The 12653-nt window shown below is 34.8% G+C and overlaps 1 protein-coding gene and 1 long non-coding RNA gene across 3 annotated transcripts; one reads left to right on the top strand and one right to left on the bottom strand.

Moving 5' to 3' along the window:
* Nucleotides 1-1010: 1010 nt before the first annotated feature.
* LOC147491027 (uncharacterized) lies at nt 1011-1973 on the top strand. 2 transcript variants are annotated; one of them, XR_015199247.1, is made up of 2 exons: nt 1011-1170; nt 1596-1973. It is a non-coding gene; the product is annotated as an uncharacterized LOC147491027 (long non-coding RNA). The 2 variants fall into 2 exon arrangements; XR_015199246.1 differs by having other exon boundaries at nt 1011-1206.
* A 2700-nt stretch (nt 1974-4673) lies between these two features.
* On the bottom strand, nt 4674-7268 carry LOC147491026 (MATE efflux family protein). Its single transcript, XM_086568696.1, has 3 exons — nt 6898-7268; nt 5913-6785; nt 4674-5426 (listed from the first exon to the last, which is right to left on the bottom strand). Exons 1-3 carry the CDS (start codon nt 6961-6963, stop codon nt 4854-4856), a joined length of 1512 nt encoding a protein of 503 aa, XP_086424822.1. The 5' UTR covers nt 6964-7268; the 3' UTR covers nt 4674-4853.
* Between the last annotated feature and the right edge of the window lie 5385 nt (nt 7269-12653).

Raw genomic sequence — 12653 nt, 5'->3', positions numbered from 1 at the left:
TTTTCCTAATTTGAATAAATTGGGTTCTTGTGACTGTAAATTTGTTTTTGCATAGAAATTAAAATATGTAAATTTATTTTTACATATTGATTTTTCTCAGCAGATCTCGTAACTCTATGTAAATATGACTATGCAAATTTAACTTTACATATGTAAATTGATGTTTACATACAAATGTCACTATGCTATGCAAATTTAAATTTACATACCAATGTCACTATGCAAATTTAAATTTACATAAGAATTTTCAAATCTCAAATCTGGTTTTGAGTGGAAAAAAAAAAAAAAATCAAATCTTAATATTGCTTCTCAAAATTTGATTTGCTTGGTTGGAGAACAACAAATTTCAAGAGAAATTGATTGAGAGAAAGAAAAGAATAATTTCGTATTTGAAAAGAACAAAATGAGATAAAGTGAGAAAGGAAGAAGAAAGAGGGTAGTGGTGTCAGAGGCATTTTTGTCTGTTCCTTCTGATAATTTGGGGTTTTGAAAAAGAAGGAGGTTACGTGAGTTTGTTCACATACGGGGAGTTTTAATAGACCGGTTTTTTTAACAGGGAGATTAAACCCAAAATTTGGGGGCGGTGTGGACAAGTTATTAAGAGGCAACAAGAGTAGGGAGTCATTATTAAAATCAACAAAGGTCACTGCTTCTGTTGGGCATTTTCAGTTGAGCCCTAATCTGCTGGGCTGGAATTTAGATTGGGTCGGGTAGGCTGGGTTTAGAATCGTATCAAATGAGCTTTTAGAAATTGTGTCGTATGGCACGGGGCATACACTATTGTATAAACAATTTGATACCATCCAAGGGATGGTGACTTAGATGGAGACTCCCTTGCACCAGTCCAATTCCTACTTAAAGCAAATTTGTTAGGATTTATATATGTGGTGGTTGAAGTGGCTGGACAAAACTGTTTTTATTAGATACTCGGGTAGTTTCTTAGCAGAAGAATATTCTTCCTATTAAGTATGGAGCCTGATCATCACGTGGTTAGTTTTCAAATTGGAATTGGAAGCATGGACCCACCAGCACTATTTCTCTTAAACAGTGATGAACAAGTAAATTGGTTTTGGAAACCAATTACTACTTTGGTTCCTCACGTTCTCTATAAATATCCCACGATATTTGAGAATTAAGAAGACACAACTAAGAGAGCTCATAGTGTACGGGGTACGTAACGAGTATATTATTGGAGCAATAATTAGTGTAAGGCAATAGCCAAATTTGTGAGTGTATTATGATAGTGTAATAGCATAAATTTGTGAGTGTCAAAAGTATGTGCGTGTGAAAGAGAGATTGGTGTTTGTGTGATGCTTCTGACATTGTAAACAACTCTTTGATTATAGTGGATTTTGGTGTGTTTGTAGACGTAGGCAATTGTCAAACCACATAACTTTCTCTTGTTCGTTTATTCTTTGTTCTTTCATTATTACTTTAGTGGTTGTATTGGTGTTCTTGTTTTGTCATTGATTCTAAAATCTTGAGGATAATTGTCGTTAGTCAGGATTAGTGTGATCTTTAATTCCTAACACTTCTTAGTAATTCTCATTTCTATTTTACCATCTTTCTGCTGATTTTTGAACTCTTTCTGATAGGGACTGGAAAGAAATGAGTGGAAGAACCATTGGCAGGCTCAAGTTGCAGACTTGAAGAAGAAAGGCGTGAAAAAGGAGTCGAACAACAAAGTGTCGTGGGGTGCACAGATGCACCAGAAAAGGTTTGAGTCAGATGGGAAAGACTAAGCTCTTGTTTGAGTTACAACTTATGTAGATATGCAACAATCCCTTCAACTGGTTCCTCCATTCATCCAGATGCGCAAGCACAATAACGAGTACCCCGTGATCAAACAACTTTTTTTTTCTCTGGTTTTTATGCTCGATCATATGACTATACTTAGTTTTTAGAGCCATGCTTATTGTCTAATTATTTTTAGTAACTCCAAATATACTAAAATCAAGTTATTTTCGTTTTTATTCTTTAAACCTAATTTAGAAGTGTTTAGAAGTCTAGTTTGTGAGTTCTAATAGTCTTATAAGATTACTATTATGATATATATAGATTAGAAAAGTGTTTCTTAGTGTTTTAGTAGGTTTCTAAAATGATTTAATGGAGTTCTCTATATAAAAAGTTTCATAGACGAAAATTTTAATCAACTCTTCAATATTATCAATGAACTTATGTTTCAATTTATCTATTTTATGTTATACTGAACCATTTATATCGCTTTAACTACGTTAAAGTTGTATTGTATGGCAATACTTGGTAGGAATAGAAGAACATTGTACAGTGAAAATAATGACATTTGAGCTTACTTTTTTGTTTGCTATAATAATTCGAATTGATGTTTGAGATTCTAGTAATGTCCTTTATGGTATGGTCCTGCTTGAGAATATCACTTTCAAACCAAATTATTGACGAAGGAAAGGAGTTCACGAATATGAAACAAGTTATCCCAAACTTGTCTAGGGTGCGTAACGATCCAGCTATTTGTGATGACAGTTCTTTTAGTTTGATACGCACGATCAGCTAAATGATACTAGATCAGAAGACATTCTTAGAATGGAAATGTCTTTGACTCCTTGTGTTGTAGAAGTAGAGTGTTCTCACCAGATCATATCAAGTTATCGCATTGCAACACGACTGTTTGAATGTCAATTATTTGGTTAAGTTGGTTTTAATGCCTCTTTGGAGTTTGTTTCCAGCGTAAAAAAATTGCACTTGGTGCTGTCTTACGCAGTTTGCATTTCAACTCCATCCGTCATGGTGGGGATCGCTATATATATATAGCCACATCATAAGTGTAGCAAAATGGGACATTGGCCACACTTTTCATGCATTGCATCTGCAACGCTTGTAGGCGTAGTAGGAAATTGACTTACTTTCAAGTTCTGTAATGTTCAGTTTTGGCAACGCAGTTGCCCACTTGTTGTAGCAAAAGATGGTATGCGATCCAAAATATTTGATACAATAACAAGTTTTGGCAACACCTTGAATCGTGGCTAAAAAAAAGGAGTCTGCTATTCATTTGATTGTTTGCCACACTTTTTAGTGTAACAAAAACTTAAACAATTATATTATGTTTCTTAGGTGACCTATTTCCTATTTTCAAATTTGATAACTATTTTATCAAAGAAGATATTAAACCATCAAACATCAAATCCAACAAAACATTTTCATAAGTTCAACGAAAATATGTTACAAATTTGTTCAAATTTAAGTACAGAAGTATATCGACCACTTCATCCAAAATATAATGCTTGTGTAGCCCAACTTACTTGTCAAGTTCCATTAATGTTTCATGTTTTACTTGCAAATTATGAACTGTTGTAGTTCAAATCCACTGCTCCTAAGAATTGCAAGAAATAAAATAAGCAAAGGAGTTAGTACATGAAATCAAAACCCAATTCCAATTCCTGAATTCAAACCCCCACAAGTTAAATCAAATCTCAGTGTAAACAAAACAAAATTCATCTTACAACTACCAATAAACCATCGATCTGTCACTATTCTAAAGAATCCGAACAACAATGAGAAAAATGGGGAAATGTAGACAACAAAAAGAAAGAGATATTTCACTTACGGAAAGAAAAAAAAAATGTGCGTGTCGCGTGAGTCAGAGTGTTTGGGTTTTGATTTCAAAGAGAGAAATAAAAAGAAAAGGAAGAATTGGTATTGGAGGCAAGAAAATAAAATAAAATAAAATAATGCATGTGTGTTTGCTAACACTCTGCCGTATTGGTCCACACATGTCCAGTCTTTTCAACTGCCCTTTTGACCACAATACAAACCAAATAAAAGAAGACATAATAATTCCCCTTAAAAAAAAGTTTTTTTTTTTTTGGGACATGTGGTGTACAATAGAGTTTGTTTTGGGTTTTGTTTTATTTTTTACTCATATTTCATGAAAATATGAGGGTCACTGAAAAATCAACGCCAAGTTAAAGTTAGGGCGCGGATAATTGGGACGCTTGGTGTAGCCAGAGCCACCTTGAAATGCATAACCAATTCTAGTATCATCAACGCTTATAGCCTTATATAAGATATATCACCGATATATATTAGTATTTTGGTAAGCGTGGGTGATGATATTTATTTAAAAAGATAGGAAAAATCTTTTTCCGGGATATCGTGAACGAATTTCGATATGTAAACTTTATAGAAGATAAGCATTTATTTATGCTCAAATATAATTGATGACAATTAATGGATTATGAAAATAATATTTATTTTTTCAAAATGTAAAATAACTTTAGCAACGCTAATAAATGTTGCCAAAACTAGCAAATAATTTGTAGTTCTAGAATATGTTAACAACACTACAAAGCGTAGCAAAAGGTTAACAATTGCTACAATAATAGGCGTAACAAATAATTTTGTAGCAAACAGTCTCATTTCTTATAGTGAAAACACTCATACCAAATGATTATACATAACAAAGTGTTTAGAGATCTGACGTTGCAACAGCCCAAATAGTATAAATAGATTAGACGTAAATGCTCAAAAGCGTAAATGGTGACACAAAGTGGATTCCATATTTGTTTTTCAAATTGTAAAACTACTTTATCGATGTGATTTAGGAAAAAGAGACTATCCTACATCCTATGAATTGATTTAAGTTTACTAAAACAACATTCCACCAAAGAACTCTAGATTCTGCTATTTCACAAGCAGAAAACTTAAAAGGTTGTTTGAGTCGTAGGATGACATTTCCTAATTTGTTATATAGATAGAGAAAAGCAAAACGTTATGAAGGTAACTAGATGACAATGTTCAAAAAGTGTGGTGCATTGCATGATACAATTTGAAGTTGATAGCACCCTCGAACAAAATTGGCGTCGCAAGTCGGACGTGCACTAAACGCTATCCACAATGTTGATGGTATCACTCCCCAAAAAGCGTATCTTTTCTTCATCATCTTGATCAATTGAATCTCCAAACTTGCCACCACTCATCTCCAAGCTAGTAAGCTTCCTGGCGCGTAAAGCTTCACTTTCCCAATCAGTCCTCAGCAACACGACAAATAGAATAGATACAACACATGCAAATTGCGCGGACAGTAGACCATACCATAGCCCTCCGAAACCCAACTTAAGCCAAAAGGCCAGGCCAACAGCGATAGGCGTACCGATACAGTAGAAAGAGCCGAGATTTATCCTAGCACCTACTGCTGGTCTTGCTGTGCCACGTAAGACTCCACAGCCAGTTGTTTGTGGACAGTTGCCAAGTTCACATAGTCCCATTATAGGCATCACGGCTGCCACTAATACACCAACCAGCTCGTCTTTTGTGAAGACCGCAGGCCATTTCTCTCGAAAGACGACCGTCCATGTCACATTGAAGATCCCTATGAGAAATGCACATCCCAGTGCAACCAGTGCTGCCAACTTTGCTTTGTATGGATTCCCTGCTCCTAACTCGTTTCCAACCTGCAAGAAAGAATTGAATGAATCTCATTGGACACATAAAACACAAGAAGCATTAGAAACTAAAGGTGTGCCAATACATGCACAACTGTAATCAAATACAGTACCTACATGGCTACATGCATGTGCTATAGTTACTGTAATACAAGAAATGTTCCAGATGGTTTCAGAACACGAATCTCAAAAGTCAAGATTAACCCATATCCAAGTACGCTCCACTTCAATTTCTTGCTTATATGAAATACCTAATAACTATTACGATAATGTAACACATAAACTAACTCATTCATATATACATGGAAAACAGATTTTCAATATTGTAGCTATTCCAATGTATTTTAATGACTTGCACCAAGTGTAAATATTAATGCATGTGAAAATCATTATTGATAGCACACGCACTTCATTGTATTAAACCAAAGTAAAAGAATTACCATTTGCGAAAAATTTCCACTAATGACCAAAAAGTAAATGAATTATGAGACTTACCCTTGTAGAGACACAAGCAGCCAAAGCCATGGGAACAGTGTACATAAGACTTGTCGTCTGAATCAAAATAGCAGTAGCAGCAACAGCAAGTCTAGGATTTGGCAAGTAGCCAGCAAGAACAGTCATAATTTCATACCACCACCATTCCAAACAAATTCCAAGGCAACTTGGTATAGCAATTTTAAGCAAAGGACTTAAACCATCAAACACACTTCCAATATCAACTTTCCATCTCAACTCACAAACACCAGATACATAAACATACCCAGTCATCAAAATCACCATATTCAAGTTTGTCAGCACTGAAGCAATTGCTACACCTGGTACTCCCATCTTCATAACCATCACAAACAAATAATTCAATGGAACATGAAAAAGAACGGCGACAAACGAACACAGCATCATTGGTTTTGTTATCCCTTGAGAACGCAAATAAACTCGTAAAGGTTGTAACAAAGTATTTGTTAACAAGTCTGGTAAAGAATAGATACAGTAAAGTGCAGCCATTGATGTTATCTCCTTGTCTTGGCCCATGAAAAGCATGATTTTCTCTAAATTCATCCATAATAGACTAATGGGCATCGACGCGAATAAGAGAATCATTACTGTTCTTTGTAAAGAAAGTGCCATTAAATCCCAGTTCTTACTACCATAAGCTTGACTGCAAAATGGTTCCAAACCTGATGCTAAACCATTTAAAACAGAATATCCTGTTATGTTTGTGAAACCAATAGATAAAGCACCACCTGCAAGTTCCAAACTTCCTAACCTTCCCAAGAAAAGAACAGACACCATGAATCTAATGTAAACAACACAGTTCATTGCTGTTATTGGTAAAGCCATAGCCCATAGTTCTTTAAGTTCTTCCACAACCTGTTATAATAAATAAATGAAGTAAGAAAATAAAAACAAAGAAAAACAGGGGAAAACAGAGGAAAGAAACAAAAGTTATAAGTCAAGGGGTTTTAAGGTTATACGGTTATACCTGAGATACAGAAGGGGGCTTCTTGAAAGAGCAAACAGATTCTTGTTCTTCTTTATGTGCCATCATTGATGTATACCAAATGATCAGAAGCTAAAAAAGGTCTTCGGGGTTTAAGCTTTTGTAACAAAAGATGACAAGATGTCCAGATTGACAGAGAAGGAGAGAATCAAGAAGAGTGAAAAACACACTTTGCGTATGTATGCTGTTATACTTTTTCTTTATACTGCTTTCTGGTTATGTTGTTCCTGAAGAGGTTTGAAAGACGTTACTAGTCACTATAGGGAGGAGTGAGTACTGTTGTGCTAAGTGAAGTGGGTGCGGAAAAGAAGTTAAACTTTAGTGAAAAGAAAGCTGGAATACAGAGAGATAGTGAAGAGGAAAGTTGAGGGTTTTAGCTTTTTAAGGGCAAAAACAAAAGGAGTTTTAAGACTTTTAGTGCTGCTCTGCAATGATATGAGTGTTTTCGAAACAGTTCTAGTGTCGCCTGTAGATATTTTGGGCTAAATATATCGAAGTGTTCTTAAGCCTAGAATAAAAAATTTCCAAGAAATTTAATGTCCTAATATATAAAATAAAAAGTAATGAGTTTTCCTTGTATGTTAGATCTTATCTCTCCTAAGCCGATTTTTTTTTTCTTTGTAAAATAAATGTGATAGAAATCTTATGAGATGGTTTTTATGAAACAATCAACATATAAAATAGAGTAAGTAAGAAGGGAACTTCGGAAAATTTGCAGTAAATTTGTTCGGATTTGATTTAAACCAAATTCTAGAGTACAAGTTCTACATGCGCTATCACATTTGGTCTCTCTATCAAGCAAAGAATAATGAGAGTGTATTGCACGGCAAAGTCTTTAATCAAGAGCGGATTGTACCACCAGCACCCATAAAAAAGTGTACTCTAAAACTGCTATTGATTTAAATGTTTAAAATGAACATCCCATATCTGACCAGATAATACTTTTCAATAAGTGGCTACCATCTTTGCATTGCACTTTGTGTTTGGAATCCTTACTAAAATTAATTTCGTGAAATCTTTGAAGATGTTGTAGATTTTGTTTCATTTGTCACTTTTTATTTTTGTTTGGTAAAAGTTTCATTGTCACTGAATTCTGTGTGGAATGTGAAAATTTTCTGACACCATCTCACCGAAATGCATATGAAATTTCATGACACTCATTTTTTTGGAATTTCAAGTTTTGGATTCTCTTATACTGAATTACTGATGCCCTTCAAAATCAAGGAGAAAAAGGATAACTTTTATAGGTTTTATCTGAGCTAAAACAAGCAGTCACAATCACCACCTTACTAGCAAAGGCAGTTATAAGGGTAATACCAGAACATAGACTTATCCCCACTGATGTTTTTGGCATTGTTAAAGACACTGTCCTAATCTCTGATGCATCTAGCCGCCTTGTACGGTAACGCCTTTATATATGTCAGGGGCGGCGTTGCAATCATTTATATACTACTTAAGATGGGACGCTGCATTGTGAACCAAGGACCACGTTTAGGGATATGACATCTAATCGAAATTTTGGTCATGATGTTAATGTTATAAAGCGATTGTGGGCGAAGCATGGCCGAAAAATGTCAAGGGTCATTTTTTTATGAGGAGGGATCGATCTGCCCGAGCCAGGAGAGCGCATGTTCACTTGCAATCAGATAGGAAGCAAATTCCATCCCGAAAAATAAACAAAGTTTGCTGTAGACTGTAATGTGGCTGACAAGGACAAGACTACAAGCGAGACCAGACAATTTAATTAAAAAAACAAATACAAAAATAACATTTTAGCCCTCGTCTTCTTGCAGCACCAAATAGTTTTAAGTTTGGGTAATTTCCTAAATCGGACCTTAAATAAATAATTAGGACAAAACGGCCCATGGACCAATTATTCCTTTGTAGGACGTGTACTTTTATATATTTGGTTTTGGGCTGAGTGGTTTTAACTTGGACAATGTCTATTCTACTATTGTTTTCAATAGATATATTCACTCTTTTCTCTCATATCTTATATATAATAGCAAGATGCACGTGCTCTGCACGCGATGTCAAATAATAGAGCAAAAAACATAATTATTTGTAATTCACTAATTCTTTATTATTTAAAAACATAATTGTTTGTAAGAGCCAACAGAGAGCATAAGACTATTGCGAGAGAAAAGCATATACACTAATAGAGCTAAAACAATTGCCATTTTAATGCAAAATATTTGCTTTGCCAAGCATATGTCATGCTCAAAAAATAAACATATATAGTCCTTCTTTAGTTTTGTGATGAAGTTGAAGGAACAATTGGTGACCTGGTAACAATCGCACTTGTGCTAATTCCATTAGATCAACCTTATGTTTCAAATGACGCAATAATAATCACAAATGTATTGCTCGACTTCCACGTTCCGCTTTCCTGACCGGGGAGCTTCACACTATAAAGACGTACACAACTCTATCAACGATAGAGTAAGAACACTTATATGTTACCTCAACCAATACATGTATAATATTATAATGTAATTCTTACACTTACGTATGTGTCGCCAGTCCCATGTGATGTACATTATACACTCCATACCTGCTGGTGCCTGTTCTTTTCTCTTTGTTGGTCCATTTGTTTGTTTGTTCTTATTAACCACCTGCAAGGTATAAGCCAATTAGACTTCCATGTGAATAATTTGACTTACTAAGTGTGCAAATTAATTTTCAAGGCTATTACATTCGTCCTTCCCTCGGACGTGACTCCAAACTTATAAAAAGATCATTTTCTTTTGCTAGAGAATTTTCAAAAACAATACTTTTGAGTAGCGTACTATGACCTCAAACTACATAGCTACTCGTCTCAACACCAATTGGGTTATGTCATAAGGCCATCATACAAATATCCAATTCAATATAAGCATAATATTACAATATGAACTTTGGCCTGAGGCATACATTTGTCATTAGAATTTAAATAATAGTTAAATCATATGTGTAAAGCAACATACCTAAAGAAGTGCAATGAAATGTCTGATCTAGATCAAAAGTATAGCACAATGTCACCATCTACTTCAGAAACCAATGGAGTTCGTAAGAAATTGGCTAGAAAAGAACCAATGAAACTGAGATAAGCAAACTGGTGGTCTTTTCTACAATCTGATGATTTTAACTTGTCCCATTTGCCAAAACCCAAAGACACAATTGGTTCACTTGCAGCAAAGTCCATCATCTCATCAACTCTCTGCAAGTATTTCAAAACACATTCAGACATGCCAATATCAAAGTTCAACTAACAAAGTGAGAGAGGATGAAATGATAAAGTGAAACACTTCTTCCTTACCACATAGAAGTAGGTATAGACATGAGAGAAAACAAATTCCTTTAACAGACAACATATAGCTTGAAAAGTTACTATAATGAGGGGTGCCTTGTCGTCAACTCTCTTCTTTTTTTAGAACCAAGTGGAACCAGCTAGTAAGACCTCCTACATGCTTGATGTTACATGCCCTACGAATATACAAACAAAAAGGTATTACATGAAATCCTAAACCCTTTGGCAAGGTATCATAACTTGCTATTTAGTAGCCAGTGGGTTTAAATGACATCTAAAATAACAAACAAAAGTATCAATACACAACCATTCAAGTGGGTTGTGTACAAAGAACTACACCAAAGAACAGTTATGTTAATAGGGATCATTGAAGTGTAATTAAACGACCAATTCCCAAGACACAAAAGAAATATCATCAGCGATGTGGTATGCATGCAAATCACTCGATGTTTTTAAAAATAAAACTTGGGATTAGGCAAGACTTCTATTTAACTGAACATTAAGATGAGTTGATGAGGTACACAACATGTGATGCATATCATATATCAATGCCAAGTGAACCAATGAATAGTTGTCGAACCAATGAATGCATGAGCATAAATAACGCATGTTTCAATAAACCAATGGGTTGTGTACAAAGAACTACACCAAAGAACAGTTATGTTAACAAGGATCATTGAAGTGTAATTGAACGGCCAATTCCCAAGACATAAAAGAAATATCATCAGCGATGTGGTATGCATGCAAATCACTCGATGTTTTTAAAAATAAAACTTAGGATTAGGCAAGACTTCTATTTAGCTGAACATTAAGATGAGTTGATGAGGTACACAACATGTGATGCATATCATATGTCAATGCCAAGTGAACCAATGAATAGTTGTCGAACCAATGAATGCATGAGCATAAATCATGCATGTTTCAATAAACCAATCTTGATCCCAACAGAACTTGTATCACGACTTCTTTGGGTAAACGACTTCTTTTTCTTTCCTTTTTAATGATCTATCCATCAGATTTATGAAGTACAAAACAAAACTTAAGTTTACTAAATCAAACAAAACACAAAGCATTGTCTGACAGATCGAGATAGCAATGACCTTCAGCTAGGTTTGAAGTTTGTTCTTCCATTTTCTTTTATTCTTCGGATACCCTTTCAAGGTTTATGTAATCATATAGAAATTTCAACAAAGACCATTAACATACTTTATACAATTTAAAAGGGGAAATAGTAAAAGAGAGTTCAACAATGAGAGAGAACCTGAAAATTTGTCAGTGAGGTGTACCTTATCAAATTGCGTTTGAAGTTGAACCCTCCTCAAAAACCAGAATTATTTTTCCGATTAATGGCCACTTTACGGTGGAACTAATGATTGCAAGAAAAATAATGTTAAAGTTAGTTAAAATTTATATTACCATATTCAAAAGCTTGTTTTTTGTTCAGTAAATCTAAAATATCAGGGGAGAGAGTAATGTACAAAGAGGAAGATATAAACTTTATCTCCCGATTCTTATCGACATGGACTAGATTCCCTCTTTCAGTGGCGCCCTACTTCCCACTTTGAAGTTCCACAGCTCCCTTGCTACGTGCATTTCCCTGAAAAAGAAAAAGAATAAATATACACCACAATGGGTAGATGCAAATAGGCATCAGCTTCAGGAACACACATAGAAGCCGCCTCACTCTCACAATTCAACATACAATCGACTTAATGTGCAAATAAAAGAGAATCAAGTAAAAGAGCTAAGTTTGAACAGCAGAGGGTCACAACACGCTTTTATATACGAATGTCGTCAGAAGATGGAGATTCATTCTGTAATGTTATTTTTGTCTCAGGTTCTTCCTTGCAACCCATGTGTAATAAAGTTAGAAGTTAAGTCCTCTTGATGAGTACTCTTCTTAGGACAGTTGGACAGTATACAATTTTTTTTTTTATTATTATTTTGGTACCAAACTAACACCATTTATTATTGAACGACTGAACGGTACGGTATTTACATAGACCTTGCAAGTCACTAACACAGTTGGGCAGTATACATGATCCTTGGTTCCCGAACTTACATCTACGGTAGGTGTTTCCACATATTCTCAATTATTGGAGGAGAAATACGATATTGATCACTAATACAGCATAATAAAAGGAAGTATGTAGGTAGACTCTTATCAGATACCTGTCAATACATTAGTGTACTTGCATATATTTAAATTCTACATATGAAAAATTACGAAAAAGTAGGTACATGAATAAAAAAAAAATAGTAGAAAACATAACTTCATGCATTCAAACAGAAGTTTCAAAAATCCACAAAATCATACCATTAGTAAAGTTTCTTTGGAACCATCAATCCATCACTTCCCCAGGAAACATTGGTGGGAATCGAGTCATGAGAAACATCAAACACTTGGTCCAAGCCACATATTTTGCAACCCCGGCATTCTGTGAACTGC

Source organism: Coptis chinensis, chromosome 6, assembly GCF_015680905.1.
Source record: "Coptis chinensis isolate HL-2020 chromosome 6, ASM1568090v1, whole genome shotgun sequence".
Lineage (NCBI taxonomy): Eukaryota > Viridiplantae > Streptophyta > Magnoliopsida > Ranunculales > Ranunculaceae > Coptis > Coptis chinensis.
The sequence above is the reverse complement of the archived record's forward strand: the minus strand, read 5'-3'. Positions and strand labels throughout refer to the sequence as shown.